This window comes from Eptesicus fuscus, chromosome 10 (genome assembly GCF_027574615.1).
Source record: "Eptesicus fuscus isolate TK198812 chromosome 10, DD_ASM_mEF_20220401, whole genome shotgun sequence".
Lineage (NCBI taxonomy): Eukaryota > Metazoa > Chordata > Mammalia > Chiroptera > Vespertilionidae > Eptesicus > Eptesicus fuscus.
Window position 1 is genome coordinate 54,445,909 of NC_072482.1, and position 22,111 is coordinate 54,468,019.

General features: G+C 37.8%; 1 protein-coding gene across 1 annotated transcript in view; it reads right to left on the reverse strand.

Moving 5' to 3' along the window:
• Positions 1 to 22,111, reverse strand: part of ASCC3 (activating signal cointegrator 1 complex subunit 3) — a 262,237-nt gene that overhangs the window by 58,201 nt on the left and 181,925 nt on the right. Inside the window, exons 31-36 of the mRNA XM_008153441.3 lie at positions 21,957 to 22,094; positions 21,754 to 21,874; positions 20,684 to 20,816; positions 15,049 to 15,174; positions 2,949 to 3,060; positions 2,619 to 2,753 (exon numbers count right to left, since the gene is read on the reverse strand). Of these exons, the coding sequence (XP_008151663.2) occupies positions 2,619 to 2,753; positions 2,949 to 3,060; positions 15,049 to 15,174; positions 20,684 to 20,816; positions 21,754 to 21,874; positions 21,957 to 22,094 (765 nt within the window). The remainder of the gene's footprint in view (positions 1 to 2,618; positions 2,754 to 2,948; positions 3,061 to 15,048; positions 15,175 to 20,683; positions 20,817 to 21,753; positions 21,875 to 21,956; positions 22,095 to 22,111) is intronic.

The window sequence follows — 22,111 nt, forward strand, 5'->3', positions numbered from 1 at the left end:
CAAGGAGAGGGGGAGGGGGGCACCACATGGTGGCAGGGTGCTAAAGGCGGAGCTGATGGTATCCGTTCCTTCCGCACCTAGCCCGGCAACTGTTGCCTCCTCTCCTGACCCCGCCGGGGCCTTCGGGCCCCAGGATGGGATGGGGAACCAAGGGTGGGTGGTGGCGGACATGGCTACTTTCACAGGGGGGCTGAGGGCCAGCTCCTTCCTTGAGGCCAGTGGCCAACCTCCCACGGTCCTTCTTCCTGGCTGGTTAACCTCCTGCGGTCCCTCCCCCTGTCCTTCTCCCCACGAGCAGGCCCCATCGGCCTGACCCCAATCAGCCCTGATTGCCAGCCAGGCTTAGGGACCCCACCCATGCACAAGTTCGTGCACCGGGCCTCTATTAATATAATAAAATATGTAGCCTAAGAAATGAGAAAATTAAATTGTTAAAAATATTACAGTAAGTTCAAAGTAATATTCAAGAGAATAGAAGCTTTTCAGTTATGGATCTTCTCAGGAATAATAAAAATTCCTCTTAAAAATAATTAATACTTTTTTAGAAAGTTTGAAAATGACTTTAGAAGCATCAATGGTTGCATCTTAGTAAAAGGAGACACTTAAGTGAATAAGTTATAATATTGAATTGTTAAAAATTATGTGACTTTATTAAGCATTATAAAAACAAAGATAATGGAAATAGGCCTTTGAAACACTAATGCTACCCCGCTGCTTTCCTTTGCTCTGAGTTGTCCTTATCATCCTGTTCTCTATAGGTTCTGTCATGGCTAGTTTCCTCCTCCTGGTTTCAACAGGAGATGAGAGTAAAGAAGATAATGAGGCAATGTGAGTCGTTTAGGAATCATGGGAGTGGACACAGGGAACATTTAAAAACCGAAATGAAAAAATGATTTCTAGAAATTACACTGTAATTACTTCAAATACAACCTTGCTTTATTATTTAATGTTTTTCTGTTAGTATTCATATGCTCTTTTTAATAGAGAATAGTTCCTGGACAAGAAATTAATAAAACAATCTCCTTGTCACTGTGAGTCCCCAGAGTTCCAGTGTCCCAGTATGTTCATTCAAAAAGAATTCTAAGATATTAGACTTAGACACTATCTGTAAGAGTTTCTTGGACCAAATACCATAGGATAGAGAGATTATATTATTGTTGCTGTGGAAATTATAAAGTAAGTATAGCAAACAATATTTACATCAATATACTAATGAGTTTATCTTATATATGTCTGCAGATGATTTATTTTGTTTAGTTATTCACAAAAGAGTTGACTTTATTTTAATAAAAATATTTTATGAAATTAGCATAACTAGTGTTAGGCACTGTAATGTTGGAAAGAAACAGGCTGTTGAAAAGATGTGGACAGACCTATTGTTCTGATCAATGTCTTTTCATAGACTGAAGAAACTAATGACTTAATTGCCTTTGTACTGTATACATTTTTAGGCTATTTTAATGGGGTGGAGGGGAAGACAGACTGTAATAGGCTATGGTTTTCACCAACCTCCTTTACAAAGAATGTGCATCTAGTCTTAACATGACATACTTTGTACCTCCCACCTCAGTAACCTCTACCTCACTCTGTGTGTGTGTGTGTGTGTGTGTGTGTGTGTGTGTGTGACATGAGAGGCAGCATAGTACAGAACCCACACAGTGTCAAGTTCCTAGAGTAGCGACTGGCACGTGAAAAGTGCTCAAAAGTGTTAACTATTATATATGAGTTCCCCAGGTAGACAAGTACTTTTAAATATTAGATTAGGTAAATATATCAAGATAGGTAAATATGAAAGAAAATTATATTCTTAAATCTAACAGATACTATTTTAAGATGCTTTCCAAAATTATTTAACCGTTATTTTACTGTGTTTCTCCAGGTAAATCCTGTTTTTATGAATTTCTGACTGGGAAATGATAACCTCATTCTTAAGGATGTAAAAATTTCTTCATATTTTTTAATACCTCTTATTTCAGAAATGAATTTTTAATTTTACAAAGAAACATTTTTTCAATAGCTATCTTAATACTCTATTTTAATCCTCTACATTTTCCTATAGAGCAAACAATAGAAAAACTATTAATACAGAAACCATCCATTCATCAATTCATTAAGAAATATTTTTGGACTTATTGCAATTGTACTTGGTCCTATGCTGCACTAGAAAAACTGTTAATGGGATATTAAAGTCTATTAAAAATAATAAAGCAATAGGAGTGGTAGGAAAAACCTAGTAAGTGAACTAGCTCGGAATTAGTGAATTAATAGGAGAAGAACCACAATGGTCCTGAACTTTTATCTTGAAGGATAGGGTGATCACCTAGCTGCTGAGGATGGCCCAGTTTATACCTATTATCTTAGCTTAGATATTAATAGCGCCCTATTCCATTCTCAGAAAGATCCAAGTGTGGATGATAAATTATGTGGTCACCTTATCTATGGTAACTGGGTCCAGATATGTTGCTTTAGTGATCTTGTTTGACAGATGAAAGGACTTCATAAATAGTTTCTACAAATTTAAGGGGAACTGGATGGCAACAATTTAAGAGAAGGTATGGGATACATAAAATATAATCTCTTTATGTTAAAGAACAATGCAGTAATAACATCAAACTCACACTTAGGATTGAAAGCAGTTCTTCAGTACTGCATTCGGGTTTTAAACGCTCCTTGAACATTTTAACTGTTTGGTGCTTCAAATAGTAGTAAGAGGCAATTCGGCCGTATGTCAAAGGTTCAATGCTCCGATTATCCTATTTCAAATAAAAGATAAAGTGACATAAACAAGAAGTACAACAGAAGGGCATACAGTTATAAAATCAATAACTCATACTGCAGTTGTTATTGTAACAATTTTGTTAAACTTTTTGGTCATTGTTAGAAGCAAAAGCCCTATTGTTAAAAAGACAGGCAAACTTTCAATTGAAATGTATGTGACTGAGTCATACCTCTCCAATTTCAATACAATAGGAATGTTCCAATTCCACCAGGGACTTCTCAATCAGAAAGGAAAGAAACTTGTTCACAGAATCATGGCTTACATCGCTCAAATTGTAGTAGCTAGAAAATAAGCAAGGTTTCAAGGATACATATTATATTATATTATATTACATTAATGATAGTGTAGAAATTTAATTTCCTATTAAAATATTGTTTAAATTTCACATAGTTCTTTACAGAACTTCAAAAAATCCCAACAAACCAATACAATTACATTTGCAGCATTCAAAAAAATAAAGCAATTGCAAATACCATTTCCATTTTACAGATCAATATTCCCATACTAAGGTTTCTTGACCCTGATAAGCAATGACAATACATGAAAAATATGTAAGATAAGCAGATAAAGTTCAGCATCACATTAAAAATATACTAACTTTCCATGCTCCAATCAAAAGACACATGGTGGCTAAAGGCCCTTATGAGTGCTGATTATAAGAGACCCACTTCAGATCGAAAGACACACACAGGCTGAAATTAAAGGGATGGAAAAAGATAGCTCATGAAAATTAGAGACAAAGCATAACAAAAAAGCTGGGATAGCAATACTTATACCAGACAAAACAGACTTTAAAACAAAAGCTATAACAAATAAGAGACAAAGAAGGACCCAGCAATTCCACTTTTGGGTACTTATCTGAAGAAAACCAAAATAGTACATCGAAAAGATACATGCATGCAGATGTCCACTGCAGCATTATTTACAATAGCAAAATATGGAAGCAACCTAAGTATCCATCAACAGATGATTGGATAAAGAAGAAGTGGTACATATATGCAATAGAATATGACTCAGCCATAAAAAAGAAATCTTGCCATCTGCAACAACATGGAAGGACCTAGAGGTTATTATGCTCAGTGAAATAAGCCAGACAGAGAAAGACAGAGGTCATCTGACTTCACTTATATGTAGAATCTAAAAAACAAAATAAATGAACAAGAATGGAAACAGACTCATAGATATAGAGAACACCTTGACGACTGTGAGATGGTAGGAGGTTTGGGGGATGAAAAAAGTGAAGGAATTAAGAAGCACAAATTGGTAGTTACAGAAGAGTATGGGGATGTAGAGTACAGCATAGGGAATATAGTCCATAATATTGTAATAACTATGTATGGTGTCAGATGGGCACTTGAAATATTGGGGTGATCACTTCATAAGTTATATAAATGTCTAATCACTGGGTTGTACACCTGAAACTAATATAATATTGTACATCAACCATAATTAAAAATTATTTAAAAATTATCACCCCCTCAAAAAAAAAAAAAAAAAAAAAAACACAAAAAAACAACCCAGAAAAAAGTATACTAACTTTTCAGTGTTAAAACTAGCCTTAGTTCAGTGTATACATTTGCAGCAAACTAAGCTTATGTACTAGATTTAGAAAGGGTGAGAAGCGTATTATATTTAAATAGAAACATACAGGTTTCTATATATATAAAAGCCTAGGTGACCATTATGACCAGTTGACCAAATGACCAGTCGCTATGATGCACACTGACCACCATGAGGCAGATGCTCAACGCAGGAGCTGCCCCCTGGTGGTCAGTGTGCTCTGACAGCCTACCTCCCGTGGCTGGCCAACCTCCCGTAGTCCCTCTCCCTGGCCAGCAGGCCCTGATCGGTCCCAATTTAGAATGGGCAAGACAGCCCTGATTGGTGGCCGAGGGACCCCATCCATGCATGAATTCATGCACCAGGCCTCTAGTATATATATAAAAACCCAGCAACTTTATAAACTCTAAGAACTTTATAAAGTTTAGCAACTTTATAAAACTCAAAGAACTACTGATTTGGGTGGTAGATCACTGATTTGGGTGGTAGATCAGTTCTTTTAGGAAATTTAGTCAATGACTGATCTCCTAATGCTTGAGGAATAATTGTCATCCTAAAGACCGGAAAGAACATCATCAGGCTAATAATAGGCAATCTAACTAAGCTTCTGTACAAGGAAACAGGTTCAACTCTCTATATTTTCCAAGTAAAAAGTCTAAGGACATGCCATTCACCTGAATGTCTCCCTCAATAACTCCTGGGGTTTTTGGTAAATCCCTAAAATCACTAGGAATCTGTGTCTGGGAATAGATCCAGAAGGCAAGGGATTGCCACCACAGTCACGACAGACTTCTACTTGCTGGTTGGCATAAGGAATTTATATGCCCTACTTCCATCCAAATCAGGAGTGGACAGTGGCCTCAGAGAAGAGACTTATCACTGAACCCCAAAAATGAGGGTTTGCATCTGTACAGGACTAGGCAAGCAAGTGGTTTGGGAAGCAAGTGATAATGATCTCAAATGGGAGAGGCCTAAAGAAAACCACAATCTGTCAATACAATAATTTTTTTCTTTCTTCAAAGGGAAGGATTTGGGGTTAATATACTATAAAATTTATTTTAAAATACACAAAGCAGTTCTTAAATCATGGCAGAATATTTTTTCATTAGAAAGAGAAGTTAGCACAAATGGTTAGGTATACAACCAAATATGAGAGTCTCTAATGAGTAAGGATTATAACAGGCTATTTATTTGGGAAAATAACTGTAAATCATATGCTAAGAATTTTAATTTTCATAAAAATTGTTACTTTTAATTTTAGTCTGTGGAGAAATTACCAACTTTAAAATAGAGCAATATTTATCAATGAACAGATAGATAAGTATTGAAATCAGTGCTGTCATTAATTTGAACACAATGTACAAACTTGCATCTAACCAGGCATATCTGAAAGTGAAAAACCAGCATTAGAAATCATTAGAAAATATTACTTCCATTATCCTGAAGTACTTAGTTAGAATAATTCATTCTATTTAGAGGTGAAAATAAAAATTCTAGACATTCAATGCCCCATCAGAGACACAGACCCCTCAAAGCCATTCTAAATTATAGCTGACCTTGAACAACACAGGTTTGAACTGCCTGGGTTTACTTATATATGTGTTTTCTTTTTCCCCAACAAATATTGTAAATCTATTTCTCTTCTTTAAGATTTTCTTTTCTCTAGCTTACTTTATTGTAAAAATACACTACATAATCCATTTAACAAAATATGTGTTAATAATAATGTGATAGGTAAGACTTCTGGTCAACAATAGGCTACTAGTAGTTAAATTAGGGACTCAAAAATTATACACAGATTTTTACTACACAGGGGTCAGTGCCCTTAATCTCTACAGTGTTGAAGTTGTAGTCATACATTTTGTCTTTTATTTTTTCTCAACAAATGAAATTTATCAGCCAAACTTTCTGCATACGGTAGCTCTTACTATATACAGTAGATCCCCTATATTTAGTTTCTTTTCCAAGGTTTCAGTTACCCATGGTCAACTGCAGTCTGAAAATATTACATAAAAATTCTGGAAATAATTCCTAAGTTTTAAATTGTGCACTACACTGAGAAGCCTGATGAAATGTGGCACCACTCTGATAAGTCCCACTTGGGTGGTGAACCATCCCTTTATCTACTCAGTCTACCCTACCTGCACATTAGTCACTTAATAGCCATGCTGGTTATCAGATCGACTGTCACAATATTGCAGTATTTATGTTCAGGTAAATTATTTTACTTAATGATGGCCCCCCAAGCACAGGACAGAAGTAGTGATCCTGGCAATTCATATATGCCCAAGAGAAGCTATAAATGCTCCCTTTAAGGGAAAAGGGAAAAATTCTTGACTTAATAAGCAAAGGAAAAAAATCATATACTGAGGATGCTATGATCTGTGATAAGAACAAATTTGGTACCCTTGAAATTGTGAAGAAGTAAAAAGAAATTTGTTCTAGTTTTGCTGTTGCACCTCAAACCGCAAAAGTTAAGGCCACAGTACTTATAAGTGCTTAGTTAAGATAGAAAAGGCATTAATTAAATTTGTGGGTGGCAGACATGAAGAGAAAATGAGTTCTAGCTGATGGCAATGTGTTGTGCCAGAAAGCACTGAGCCTATACAAAGACCTCAGCAAGAGAGCCCCTGAAACAACTGACCACTTTCACATAACTTTTAATTCTGTATATTGTTATAATTGTTCTCTTTTATCATTAGTTGTTGTTAATCTATTACTGTGCCTAATTTATAAATTAAACTTTATGCCTGGTTTCAGGCATCTGCTAGAGGGTCTTGGAACATATCTCCCATGGATAAAGGGGGTACCACTATATTTCACATTCATTTGGCTTGATAAACCTATAAAATTTCCAACACTTTTTCAGATGTTTGGACAAAAATATAATTGATAAAGTTATTTCTAAATTGAAAAAACTAGTGTAAATGTACCCAGGACACTGAATAAATAGTACTATTTATAAAGCAAGAATCAAGCTATTAAAATCACAGAAAGAAGACATTATGAAAATAATATTACCATGAAAAAAAGTTAAAAATTCAATTTTTTATCTATAAATTTATCTACCATGCTATTTGAAAAAAAAAATCATGGATGTTGCTACTGATTACCACATCCCATTCCCCTATAAATATAACTGGAATGCTAACTTTACCAGTTTATGACTTAATAAATAAATCTGGTATACTCACAAATAATATTCAAAACCATTAATAAAAACTTTCCTTTAAAAATTCTAGACTTTTTCTTACATTTATTTTATTCATTGTTTTATGTATTACAAGATACCTTTTGATGGCCTAACACCTCTTCTCATGTTTATTTATTTAAGTCTATTGGAAAAAATTTTAGACTAATTTCTAGCTTTTACCCAGATAAAGTACAGTTAGGGTAAACAATTCTTAAACACTGAAAATAAATTACACAAATAATCAAATAAAATCATGCCTCTGAGAATACAACAAATTATCTGATGACTATCCTATATTATAAAAGGCTAATATGCAAATTTGTCCCCTTGGGAGTTTGACCGACTGGGAGTTCGACCACTCGCTATGACATGCACTGACCACCAAGGGCGAGCATGGAATGAAGGAAGGTCCAGACCAGCAGTCGGGAGAAGGCAGGCCCCAGCCGGCAGCCGGCAGCCAGGGGAAGGAAGATCCTAATTGGCCCTGATCACTGGCCAGGCCTTAGGGACCCTACCTGTGTATAAATTTCATGCATTGGGCCTCTAGTATTAAAATATTATCTATAATCTAACTCGCTAAAAGTTAACAAGTTTTTTGAGCAGAATAACTTAAAAAGCTTCCATTGATATTTCTTCTTACTATAGTTCTTCTTGGATGCACTCACCAACATTTTTATTGATTTGCATAAGAAATATAAATTTCAGTTTAAGTAACTGAATTGCCATAAAATGTATTCAATATCAACACTTTCATTCTTACAATATCTGGGGGTAATCTAAAATTTAGGAATTCCTAAAATTGTTTTCTTAGGGCATTCTGGCATAAGTGATATCTTTTTTCTATTTTAAAAATGTGACAACTTTTAAAAATAGGGAATGTTAATTAAAATATTATACAAGAATATAATAGTAAAATCTCAATAATTAAAATACTTGTCTCCTATGCAGCCAACACAAATACTAAAATGCATTTATTTTTGTTAATGATATAACTTTACTGATTTATACCAAGTATTCTTTGTTAGTATTTCAACTGAGATTCCAAAGATACATAAAGAATTTTCAAATACTTATAAAAGTAAGCTTAATTAGAGATACAATTTACAAGACACTGTTAAATAATACAACTAAATGTAAATGAAGTCATTTTTTAGGTAATAAAATTTGAGAGATAAAATATTGACAGTTTTCTTTGGGAATAAAGGATGGAGTTTATATTTACATGATCTTTATTAGTAGCATCAAATGGCCTTCACTTCTATCACGTGTACTTTTCAGTCATTGTATAACTTCTAGCATAAATAATTATTAGCATTTAGCTTAAAACATTACATGTAATTTCAATAATCACTTTACTAACTTGAAAAAAGCATGCAACAGCTAAGTAAAAAGGTCTGTGTTCATGGTGCACTCTCCACAGTACAAAGTTTATAATTCACTCTTTCTTTAAACAGAAATATTAACACAACTGTTTAATTCGGGATAAAGAATACAAGGTTTTTTAATGCTCAGTGCACTGAATCATCAAGTCATTATCTTCTCTTTGCCACAAATGGACAGCCTACCTTTCTGCCAGCATGCTATTTCATTTATTTCATGGAGAAATCCAGTTTCACAATAATTGACTTGTCAGAAGCTCTAATTTATGAGGCTGAGCTCTATAAGATTTCTCTATATTGGACTCAACCTGCACACAAGCAGGGTTGAATATTTACAATGCTGTTAACAGGTGCTGAGTTGTTTAATGATTCTAATAGCCAGAAGCGTACTGAGAAAGCCAGCGGGATCACAATTACAGGCTGTTTGAACACAACAATTACTAGTCCCCTGAGAGGTGTGAAAGTCAAAGGCAGTTTGATACTGACAGCATCTAGCACATGGGCTAGACAGGCTAACTTGTATTAGAAGTCCATTGGGAAAAAGTCATAACAAACCTCTCCCTACCATAAAAATTTACAAAGTTCATTAAATTTAAACAATCAAAAAGTGAAACAACTTCAAAAAATTATCTTTAAAAGATCTTATCAAAGGGCAAACAAGAATATCACATATGCAACCTCAAGTTATCTTTTTCCAACCTTGAAAAGGATAAAATTTCAACAGTTGAGAATAAAAGAGATTTTACTATAATGTAAAACACAGATAAAGTTACACCAAACAGTTTGGATTTAATGGGAATAGTGGCAGCCATTTCCTGTTTGGTTTATGTAAACCTGGCCAGAGATCTCGCTGGGAAATTTTTCATCAGCATTGAAATGCTGCTGCTATAACTGTCAGTACTGGGAAGTCATTTGTTACGGCACCATGTTTTTTTATGTTCGGATTATGCAGCAGTAATAATGACAGAAATAATGAAAGTGGTTGCAGGGACAGCTGAAACTACCACAACATTTTTTGTTCCAGAAATATTTAAAAGCTTTCTCAAGGGAAAAGAGAGAGTAAAACTGAACATACAAATTGATTCCAGAACTCAATTTAGAATACAGTATATGTCATGATGCCCCAGTACATGTGTTTATATATAGTTGACCAAATGAATGTGTATATGTATGTGTGTCTACATACATTTATTAATATAAATATGTATCTTTATATGCATATATATTTGCATATACATATCACACACACAATATAAACTGACAATCTTTCAATATGACTGTAATTTAGTGTTAGATTTCAATTGCTTATTGTTTTATATATTTTGATGCTATATTTTTAGTTATGTAAAAATTTGTAAACTACTATAATTTTGTAGTGATTGAGCTAGCTATCAATATGAGCCATTCTTCTGTGTCTTTTTAAATCTTTTTTGCCTTAAATTTTGTTTCATCTGATTTAATTCTTCAGCTATTTCTCTTTATTATTCTCCTTCATATCTTCCTTCAATCCTTAATTTTTAACTTTTCTATATCATTTTTATTTGACATGTTACTTATAAATTGTTTAGCTGAATTTAGAAAAATGAATCTAGAAAATTTATTTCAACAAGAAAGTTTAAGTCATTTATAACATTTATGATTATAATTGACATGTCTTATGATATAGAAACATCCTGTCAATGCTTTCCTCAAAACTCCTACAATGGTTCCCATTTTATCCAGAATGAAAGTCAAAGTCCTTACCATGGTCTCTAAAGTCCCACATGACCTGTACTACCACTGACCCCCACATCCCTAATCTCATCTCCTGCTACTCTCCACCCCTCACTTATTCTCTGAGCCACACCTTCTCCTTACTGTGCCTTAAACACACCAGACCTGCCTGCCTTAGACATCTCCTGTTCCCTTGGCCCACAATAATCCCTAAATAGTCATGTGGTCCATTTCCTCACTTCATTCAAGTTTTTGTTCGGATGTGAGCACCTTTTTTAAAGACACATACACCACAATACATTATTATTAACAATAGTCCCCACACTTGTATATTATAATCTCAGAAATTATCTTTTAACTAAAAGCTTGTATCCTTTGATCAACATCTCCCCCTTTCCACCTTTCCACCTTTGGCATCTTTAATTGGCCAGGTATCTCAAAATATGTATAGGTGGCTATTAAAAGAACTGGCACTCCTGATATAGATGGCAAAGAGTGGATAAACCACCACCCCCTGAAATTAATTGAAGCATATTCACTAAAAGATGACCAGACTTTTAAGACTGTTAAAGCTTGGTTGGGTATTAGGGCTTGAGAGGGCACTCCATGCAGGAAGAAGAGTGACAGCAAAAGTTCGAAAGTGAGAGGAACCTCACTTGGTGTGGGTTAATGTCTCCTTTGATCTAACCTTACCCCTTTGCCTGTGGTGGAGGGGGGTAAATACTCAACATTCATTTGGAGCAGTGAGAGAGCAGGAAAAGCAGCTGCCACAACTAAGTGCCCTAAGCTGATGCATCAGGATGATGCATCCTTCTGACTCTCACTCCAGAATTTCCTCCTAGCAAAGATGGCCATCAGTATAGCAGGTGAGGCAATGGGAATGAAGGAAAACTCACTTACTGTCATAGGCTACACCCATATGAGCAGGAAGCCCCTTAAGTCATCAATACCCAAGAAAGTTTTTGGCTTAAAGGCTCAGTATAATTTTTTTCAGTAATAACCCTCAAGATTTCATCTTTATCCACTGTGCTAACCCCCCAAGCTTCTTGTTCTGCCCCTAATTAGTACTGTTTATTATAGTTGCATGTAGATTTTCTCACCATAATACCATTAAATAGAAGGCAGTTTGTAACCAGAGCAACAGGGAGAGATGCCTACTTCAGTTCCCTCTCAGTGGGATCCCTATTCCAATTGATGTCTCCCACTGTGCTCTTGGCTCATCTCACTCTCACAGTTGAAAATGTAAACTGTTCACTCTCCTACTCATTATCTGAATTTAAAGACTGAATGCTTTCTATGTCTGCTAACTAAACTTTATCTAGTTCCCACCTCCAATATAATACATTTAATTTCTGATTAATACCATCTGACAGTTTGCAAATTAGGCTAGAATGGGGTTAGACTAAAAGCAGGCCAAACAGTTGGCGAACTAAGAAAATAAAGAAAATTTAAAAAGTAACTTTACGTTGGAAGTCAAGGTAAATAGATGCAGGATAATAACATTAACAAAAGTAAGAAAGTTAGATTAGAAGAGAATTTGGTATGTGATTAATTCCGTTTTAGACATGTTGAGTTTGATATGATGATGGGAAGACTACCTGACAGCATTCATAAGGCAGGTGGAAAAATGAGATTGTAAATTGACAGAGAGCAGACTGGAGTAACATAGTTTGGGGTCTTTCACATACTGATTATATTTTAAATATAGATGGGATATTAGACTGAGAAGAGCACAACACCACTTTACAGTATTTTTGCTAAAAAAAAAAAAAAGGCAAAATTTGAATTTAGAGATGATGATGCTTAAGTTGAATCCAAACTTGAGGACATTCTAGAAAAATAACTGGCCAGTATTTATTTCTCTAAAAATGTCATTTGCTGATCTGACCGAAAAAAAGAAAAAAAAAAAAAAGTATAATTTTGCTTCATTCACACCAGACAACTATTGTTATGTTGGTTGCTGTCATTTTTTTGTTTTGTTATTATTTTTAGACAATCTAAGGGAAAAGAGATCAGTGCCCTTGACTTAATAGTCAGGTACTGAATGTTTTAAAAATTCTTGGGGCCCACCAGTTGAAAATCACTCGTGTAGATCAATAAAGCAATTGGAAGGGAGTACAGGAAAAACAGCACATTAATCAACATTAATTATATTCTTCATAATTAATACTGAACTTAGACTTTAATTCATGCATTGCATTCTCAACATGGCCCTGTGAGGTAGGCTATAACTCACTTTCCAGATCAAGAAAGTGAAGCTGAGAGAGGCAAAGTGACTCAAAGCTGCAATTAGTAAAGGGTAGTGCTGAAACAAGAATCATTGTTCTGATTCCAAATTCAAAGCTCCTTCTAACACATTAATTGCCTCTATTCTTATGATCTAAAAAATGAATATATCTATGGTTACACATTAAAGAAATAAAGAGTGGTAAGTCAGCAAGCTTAGGTTTTAAGTCCTGGCTTTATCACAAAGTAGTTATGGGATCCTGGGCAAGTCACTTTAAGTTTCCAGCCTCCCTTTCTTCAATACCAAACAAGAAGGTTAACTAGAATACCTGTAAAGTCTATTTCATTACACAATTCCACAATTCTAATCTTGTGATCCACTTACTATGAAAATTTGCAGTACTAAATGGCGAGCTCACTAATTTCGCAGTCATATTCCCAAATGACATTTTGTACTTAAACCAGAGGTTCCAAAAGTTGAGGAAAATGTCACCATATTCTCAAACTCCTGTCTATGCAAGTGGAAATGTTGGTGGAAAACAAATTTCTTAAGATAACAAGAGGTAAGATTTAGTAATAACATTTTTCATCATGGTTTCTCTGTTTAAGACCTTACAGTGGTATAGTATTCCCTCCTACTGATGTCAGGAATGTCCCTCATCTTTGGCCCTCCTTCCATTCCCTCTCCATCTTTTCTGGTCCTATTCATCTTCCCCTTATTATTAAAAAACTTCCTAACTGGTCTCCCTGCTGTGAATGTTTCCCCATTCCAGCTCATTCCCTACTGTGGTGCTGTAAGGACTGAAACAAAACAAAACCTAATTTGGTGATGTTAAACTATGTTTAAAGGCTCCCAATGGCTCACAGCCATAAGATCAGTTGCAAACTCCTTAGTATGGCATAAAGGCCCTTTACTCTCTTGTTTGGCCCACTTTCTGGTCAAGACAATCTTCTTGTCTCTACACTGTTTAAATGCTGGCTACATCAAACTTCTTGGAGTTCTGTAAACACACTTTCAAGCCCTGAGGGCCTTTGCCATAAAGGCCTCCAGCTTTTCTTCTCTTCCAGATTCAAGATCAACTCTTCTGCAAAGCTTTCACTCTCATAGGCTTAAATACGGTTCTATTAGAGCACTTATGATTCATATTGTAATTATATATATATCCTACCTAATAATAGACAAATATGCAAATTGACCGCACCTTCGCTACACCAAGCCATGCCCACCAGCCAAGCCACGCCCACCAACCAATCAGGATGAGTATGCAAATTACCCCAACAAAGATGGCGGCTAATTTGCATATCAAGACAGCGTAGAAAGAAGCCAAGAGCTGCAGAAGGGAGCAAAGCTGCGGAGAAGCAAGCAAGCTGGGGGGAGGAGAAGGGAGGAGCGGAGGCGGGGCCGGGGGCGAAGGAAGGAGAGCGGGTCGGGCTGGCGGAGAAGGCGGGCCAGGGGACAAGGGAGGAGCAGAGGCGGGGCCGGGGGCGAAGGAAGGAGAGCGGGGCGGGCTGGCGGAGAAGGCAGGCCGGGGGACAAGGGAGGAGCGGAGGCGGGGCCGGGGGCGAAGGAATATATATATATATATATATATATATATATATATATATATATTTCCAATATTAAAAGATCAGCCCTTGAAGATAGTGCATGATGTGCATTTGTGTTTATGCCTCATCATCTAGTATAAATAACATTTCACAATAGGTGCCAAAGGAAGATCTAACCTATACTTTCTTGAATAAAAGACACTTCACCACAACTACCCCAATTTTATTTTCTCTTGCTGGGTCCTTACAAATTAACCTTTACAAATGCCTCACAAATTCTTTTTTTCCCCAATGTGTTTACAAGATTCAATCTTCTTTGAATTCCAGCTGTACTCAAATCACTACCATGTTAGTTTAACATGTTTCTTAATTACTTCAGTTGTCTCCCTAAGTACAGGGCAAAGTCCTTGAGGGTATCCTAAATTAATTAAAATAAGCTAATAAATAAATTCATACAATTATTCGTTTTCTAATATGTGATAATACATTGTGATCATATCAGAGACATCATTTGACTCTCTGTGCAAATTCACACATCTAGAATGTCCAAAGTTCTGACTTTTTTGTTATGTACCTGAACTTAGAGATTATTACTTTCAAACATATTTTCTTTCGGTGCAAAACAGAAATAAATAGTGCCCTGTGCTTACCTGGGGTTCATGATAAGACGTCGGAAAAAGTAAGTCCAGGTGATATAATCCATTGCATCTTGCTTAGATGTTATTGTCCCACCAGCAATCTCCGCATTTAAATGGTCAGACAGCACTCCTAATAAACTACATGGTGAACAAGACATGGGAAACATACATGAACATTAAATGAAGCACACTTTACCTCGCACAGTCAAGACTCAGGTGTTATGTTCCAAGATACAAAAGTAATGTGTTTTGTATGATTTATATATTTTGTATATGATTTAGGGGAAATGAATTGCAAGATGGAAATAAGCACAGACTGACAGGAATAGAGCTAGTAACATTCAGGGGCAGCAGCTGAGAGCCAAGGTTAGAGCAGACAACAGAAGATATAGCTTGGAGAGCATGGAAGGGTATAGATATGGCATATGGGACTAAGTAAGGGATAATACTGAGGCAGATAAAAGGAGGTTTGGCAAGACAGATATAAAAGTTAATGCAGAGCAAATATATTACCTTCATTCATTCAGTGAATATTAAGTTCTTAGTAATAGATGACATAATTGTATTGTGTTAAGTATACAAAAAATGACCAGATGTGTTGAAAGACTGGAATAACAAAATGTTCATTTTATTTTCTTATGTAAAATACAAGAATGAAAAGTAATGTCCAACAAAAGAAAAAGCTAAGTAAATTATGTGATATATGGAACAATATGCAGATATTAAAAATTGTTTTAGCTAAGGATGCTTTAAGGATATGAGAAAATGGCCATAATAAATTGAATAAAAAACAAGTTGCTCTATTACTCCATATCAGTGGCAGAGTATAAATCTATATAGTCAATTTGGAGGGCAATTTGGAAATACTTATCTCAACAGTCGTCATGACTTAGCAATTTCACTTTTCCATTATTGTCTGCTAGAGAAACATTTATATGTTATGATAGAAAAGCAAAATACTTCACTGCAACATTATATATATACTAGAGGCCCGGTGCACGAAATTCGTGCATGCAGGGGGGTTGTCCCTCAGCCCAGCCTGTACCCTCTCCAATATGGGACCCCTCAAAGGATGTCCGACTGCCCGTTTAGGCCCGTGGGATCGGGCCTAAACGGGCAGTTGGACATCCCTCTCACAATCCAGGACTGCTGGCTCCCAACTGCTTGCCTGCCTGTCTTCCTGATTGCCTCTAACTGCTTCTGCCTGCCAGCCTGATCACCCCCTAACCACTCCCATTCCAGGCTGTTTGCCCCCAACTTTCCTCCTCTGCCAGCCTGGTCACCCCTAACTGCCCTCTCCTGCAGGGTTGATCACCTCCAACTGCCCTCCCTTGCAGGCTTGGTCCCTCTCAACTGCCCTCCCTTGCAGGCCGGGTGCCTCCCAACTGCCCTCTCCTGCTGGCCATCTTGTGGTGGCCATCTTGTGTCCACATGGGGGCAGGATCTTTGACCACATGGGGGCAGCTATATTGTGTGTTGCAGTGATGATCAATCTGCATATTACTCTTTTATTAGATAGGATAGAGGCCTGGTACAGGGATGGGGGCCAGCTGGTTTGCCCTGAAGGGTGTCCCGGATCAGGGTGGGGTTCCCTTGGGGCATGGGGCGGCCTGATCGAGGGGCCTGTGGTGGTTTGCAGGCCGGCCACGCCCCCTGGCAATCCAAGCGGAGGCCCTGGTATCTGGAATTTATTTTCCTTCTACAATTGAAACTTTGTAGCCTGCAGCAGAGCCAAGCCTGGGGCTCCCTCTGAGGCTGGCAGCCATTTGTGTTGGGGTTATAATTGAAACTTTGTTGCCTTAAGCAGGTGGGCCCGGCCAGGGTGTGCGGAAAGCTTTGCTTCCCCTGTTGCCGGCGGCAACCCTGGCCTGCTCTCTCAAGCTCCATTCTTCCACCATTTGTTTGAATTTGTTTACCTTCTATAATTGAAACTTTGTAGCTTGAGTGGAGGCTTAGGCCTGGCAAGGGCAGGCGGAAAGCTTGGCTTCCTCTGTTACGTAGGAAACCTTGCTCTCTGTGGCTGTAGCCATCTTGGTTTGGGTTAATTTGCATACTCGCTCTGATTGGGTGGTGGGCGTGGCTTGTGGGTGTGTCGGAGGTATGGTCAATTTGCATATTTGTCTATTATTAGATAGGATAAGAGGAAAAAATTGAAAACTCTCTAAATGTTCATTAATACAGAAATCATTATATAAACTATGGAATAATCTGGAATAGTAACACATTAATAATCATCAAAGTACAAAATTAAAATTTTTACTGATGTAAAAATTTTTTGTAGATACTCTTTATCAGATTAAGGACATTACTTACATTCCTATTTGCTAACAGTTTTTATTATGAACTCAAGGCCTGATGCACGAAATTCATGCAAGAGTAAGCCTTCCTTCCCCTGGCTTCCGGCACCAGCTTCCCTCTGGCACCGGAACCCGGGCTGGTTTCCCTCTGGCTGCCCACAGGCACCTGGGACCCGGGCTGGCTTCCCTCCAGCCCTGGCTTTGTCCAGAAGGACGACCTGAATGACATCCGGTCTAATTAGCATATTACCCTTTTATTATTATAGATTGGTGTGTAATTTTATCAAATGGTTTTTTATATCTATAAGGTAATCTGAATTTTTTCCTGCTACTGTGGTAAATTATATTCTTTTCTTTTCAAGTAATAAGTCATCTTTCCATTTATGAAATAAATTACTGATTTTTAAAGAGAGGAAAGGCAGGGGGGAGACCGAGAAAGATTGATGTGAGAGAGAAACATCAATAAGTTGCCTCCCATATGCACCCCAACTGAGATAGAATCCACAACCTAGGATTGTGCCCTGACTGGGAATCAAACCCACAACCTTTTGATGTACAGGATGACACTCCAACTAACTGAGCCACCCAGCCAGGGCTCATATTCAATTGCTTGGATTGATAAGAGATTATTAAGATATTCTATTTCTTTTTGTGTCAGTTTTCATAAGATTTTAAAAAGGAATTTTACCATTTGATACAAATTTATTTTGTATAAAGTTTTTCATAATACCTTGTCTTTTTTTAATGTCTGTAGTATTTTCAGATTCCTGATACAGTTTGTTCCTTCACTTTCTTTTTCTTGATCAGACTTAAAGGTTTATCAATGTTATTCTTCTCTTCAAAGAACCAACTTTTGGCATTGTGTTTTTTTCTAATGTATTATATTTGGTTTCAATTCAGTAATTCTTGCTCTTATTTTTCTTATTTTCTTTCTTTGAGTTCAATTTGCTATTTTTTTCTAAATTCTTGCAATAGATGCTAAGATAAGTGAGTTTTCATTCTTTTTTAAATATATAGATTTATGGTCATAAATTTTCTCTAAGTACACTGTAACCTATATCCCACAATATTTAATATTTTCACATTTTTCAAATTTAAAGAAATGAACATTAGTGGAATTAATAACAGAATAAAAAAAAAACCTATATAAATAAAAGGCCAGTTAATGACCAGAACGACTGGTCGCTATGACACCCACTGTGGCCAGCAAACCAGCCCAATCGGGGGACGGGGCCACCGGCCAACTTCCTCCAGCCCCTCCCCCTAGCTGCCCCTGCCCCCAATGGACCCCCACCACCCTGATTGGCCTGCGGCCCCTCCCCCCAGTCAGCTCCATCCCCGATGGGCCCCCCCAACTCCATTCAGGGGCAGAGCCAGCTGGCGCACCGCCCACAGCCCATTCCCACAACCGGCCCCACCAATCAACCCTCCATCCCAATCGGGGTCAGGGCCCGCCAGCCAACCTCCCGCCATCTCCTCCTTCCGACAGGCCCCTCCTGATCTGCCCTGATTGGGGCCGGGCCGGCTGGACCCCACCCATGCACGAATTCGTGCACTGAGCCTCTAGTCCTATATAATAAAAGGCTAATATGCAAAGAGACTGTATGGTGGAACTGAACAACTGTTCGCTATGACATGCGATGACCACCAGGGGGAGTGCACTGAACATGGTGGGCAATGGTAACAGGCGGCAGAGCCTGGAACATGGTGGGCGTCGGCCGTGGCGGGATGGTGGAGGAAGTCAGTGGGGGTGCCAGACCAAGGCAGTGCACCAGTCATTGTCATTGGGGCGAGCCACTGAAAATTCTTTGCTCCCACACACTGCGGTCCCACCCAGCACTCGCACCTGCCGCTGGTGCCGGCCCCGCTCACACCCACTGCCGGTGCCCAGCACCAGTCCCTATCGCTTGCCACCATCAGCAGGTGCAAGTGGCAGCTGCCGGCCCCAATCACCCCTGAGGGCTTCTCCACCTCCCCCTGCTCCTGAGGGGCAATCATAGCAGCAGCTGCCACTCACACCTGCTGATGACGCCGGCCTCACTTGTACCTGCTGCTGGTGCCAGCCCCAATCACTCCATGCCACCAGCAGGTGCGAGCGGGGCCGGCACCATCAGGGCGTGAAGGCGGCGGTGGCGGGAGCAGGGCTGCCGGCAGACAGGGTACTGGTGGTGCGAGCGGGGCCAGCACGGTCAGCACGTGGGAGCGGCAACAGCGGAAGAGACCAGGTGGCGGCGCAGAGGATGGGCCGAGACCCGCTCCTGTGCCCATTGCAGCCTTGTGGCCCACAGTTCCTTTCAAGGTGCATGAATTCGTGCACTGGGTCCCTAGTTTACAGTATATATATAAAACACTAGAGACCTGGTGCATGAAATTCGTGCATAGGAAGGGTCCCTAGGCCTGGCCAGTGATCAGGGCCAATCTGTGGGGCAATCTGCCAGGTAATTGGGAGGCCCCCACTGGCACCCGCCTGGGCTGGCCTGGCTCTACCACCTGCTTGCCGGCCCCGCCCACCGCCACCACCAGTCGCCTCCCTCTGTGGGGTGATGGGGGGGCCCCCTGCTGGCACCTACCTTGGCTGGCCTGAGTGTACTGCATTGAGCGTCTGCCCCCTGGTGGTCAGTGCACGTAATAGCCAACAGTCGTTCTGCCGGCATTCCACCGTTCAGTCGATTTGCATATTAGGCTGTTATTATACAGAATATCCCAAAGATGCACACCAAACTAATCCCTTATTAAACACTTATTATGGGATAGACACTAATTCAAGAACTATACATTTGATCATTATAAGTATCCTATGAGACAGCTATTAAAGCTATCATCTCCCATTTTACAGATAAGGCACTGAGGAATCAAATAACTTGTTCAATATCACAAGCAAGTGGTGGAGTGCAGATTGTCTGGCTCCAGAATACATGCAACTGAACACTGTACTATACCACTTCTTTTAAAAAGTTTTTTATTTTTTAAAAATATTTTTATTGATTTTCAAAGAGAGAGGAAGGAAGAATAGAGAAGGGGGGGGGAGAGAGAGAGAGAGGGGTGAGAGCAAAACATTGACTGGGGATTAAGCCTACAACCTGGGCATGTGACCTGACCGGGAATTGAACTGGTAACTTTTAGGTGGATAGGATGTTGCCCAACCAACTGAGTTATATCGGCCAGGGCTAAAATGTTTTTTAAAATTATCATTAAAGTTGAATGTTGTCTTACAGTGATTTTATATTCAGTTTCATTTCAAATAATTTTTTGAACTAGTTTTACTGGTTTTTAGCTAATAAAATGTAACCACAAAAATACCAACTTTCTATGACATAAATTAATTTAAAATAATTTACAGCAAAATTTACCTTGATTCTACTGGGAAAGGTTCATAAAGAAATTTTTTGTAAAAGTCTTTCTTTATGTCATGAACCAGAATTACAGCTTTGCCCTGGTCATCAAACTGAGGCCTCCCAGCACGTCCCATCATCTGGAGAACATCTATAAAAAAGAGAACAAGAGGTATTCTGCAATGTGGCACAAGGTATATTCATTGGTTATGGCATGTGTCTACAACATAACAAAATAACAAAGGAAACAGAATATCTTAAGAGCATGTATGCTATCTCTGATGCCTACTATTGAGTTTCTAAATAATTAATCAAATCACTATGATAGAAAATTGAGTCCCCAAAAGTAAAAGTTTGTAAAGGTAAGAAAAAGTTTCCTTTATGCTTAAAAATGCTGTTTAAGAGTTATTACTATTTTAATTTAACAAGGAAAAATAACACATATTTGCAAAAATATCTTTAGCAGAGTCATTTGATTATTTCTCCCATGAATAATGGGTCTATTTAAACCTCACCTTTCATCCACCCCGGTATAAAATATATTTCTTTTATACTCCCTGAATCTGAAGTAATAATACAAATAGAAATTTCTGAAGTAAAAATAATATAGCTTTTACATATATTCACTGAGTATAAATACACAGTGAGTATATTTCTCTCTTCAGAAACCAGTGAAAATGATTTTATCAAGTTTTAAAATATGTTAATAGATTGTTCATGCAACAAGTGCTTTGGTTCTAGAAGTTTCAGTAAAGTATCATTTCTAGTGAAATAATTTTAAAATTAAATGTAATGTTTAATTATAATTTATTCATCACTAATAGCTACTAATCAGTACTTTTATTTATTTATGAATTTGAAACTATTAGTTATGATTTGGATGTTTCTAAACAAATTGGATAAATGTAAGACTGGGTAAGTGAAAGTAAATAAGACAGTTCAATACTTTAATGTTTGCACTGGAAACAAAAATTTACAATTTCCTCATTATATGTTTAAATGTGACCAATTCTCTAAAATTTAATTCATATAAATTCAAATAAGGCACACATAGAAGCTTAATGTATCTATAAATTTTTAAAAATTACCTGTAATGGGAAAATCCACATAACGTCTTGTTTTTCCATCATAGTATTCTGTTCCTTTAATAATTACTAAATGAGCTGGAAAGTTTACACCCCAGGCTAATGTACTTGTGGCAATAAGAACCTAAAAAATAAAAGATAATACATGTAACTAAAACATAACTTTTAAATTACATTTAAATATCTGGTCATGGAAAAAACAATACCTGAACTTTACAGTTTACAAAGAGTTCTTCTACCGTCTTCCGGTCCCTTTCATGTAGTCCAGCATGATGCATTCCTATTCCGAAAGCAAGTGTAAGCTTCAGGTTGGAATCTCTTAGCGTTCCAATGATGTCCTCCATCTGCAAATGCAAACAAT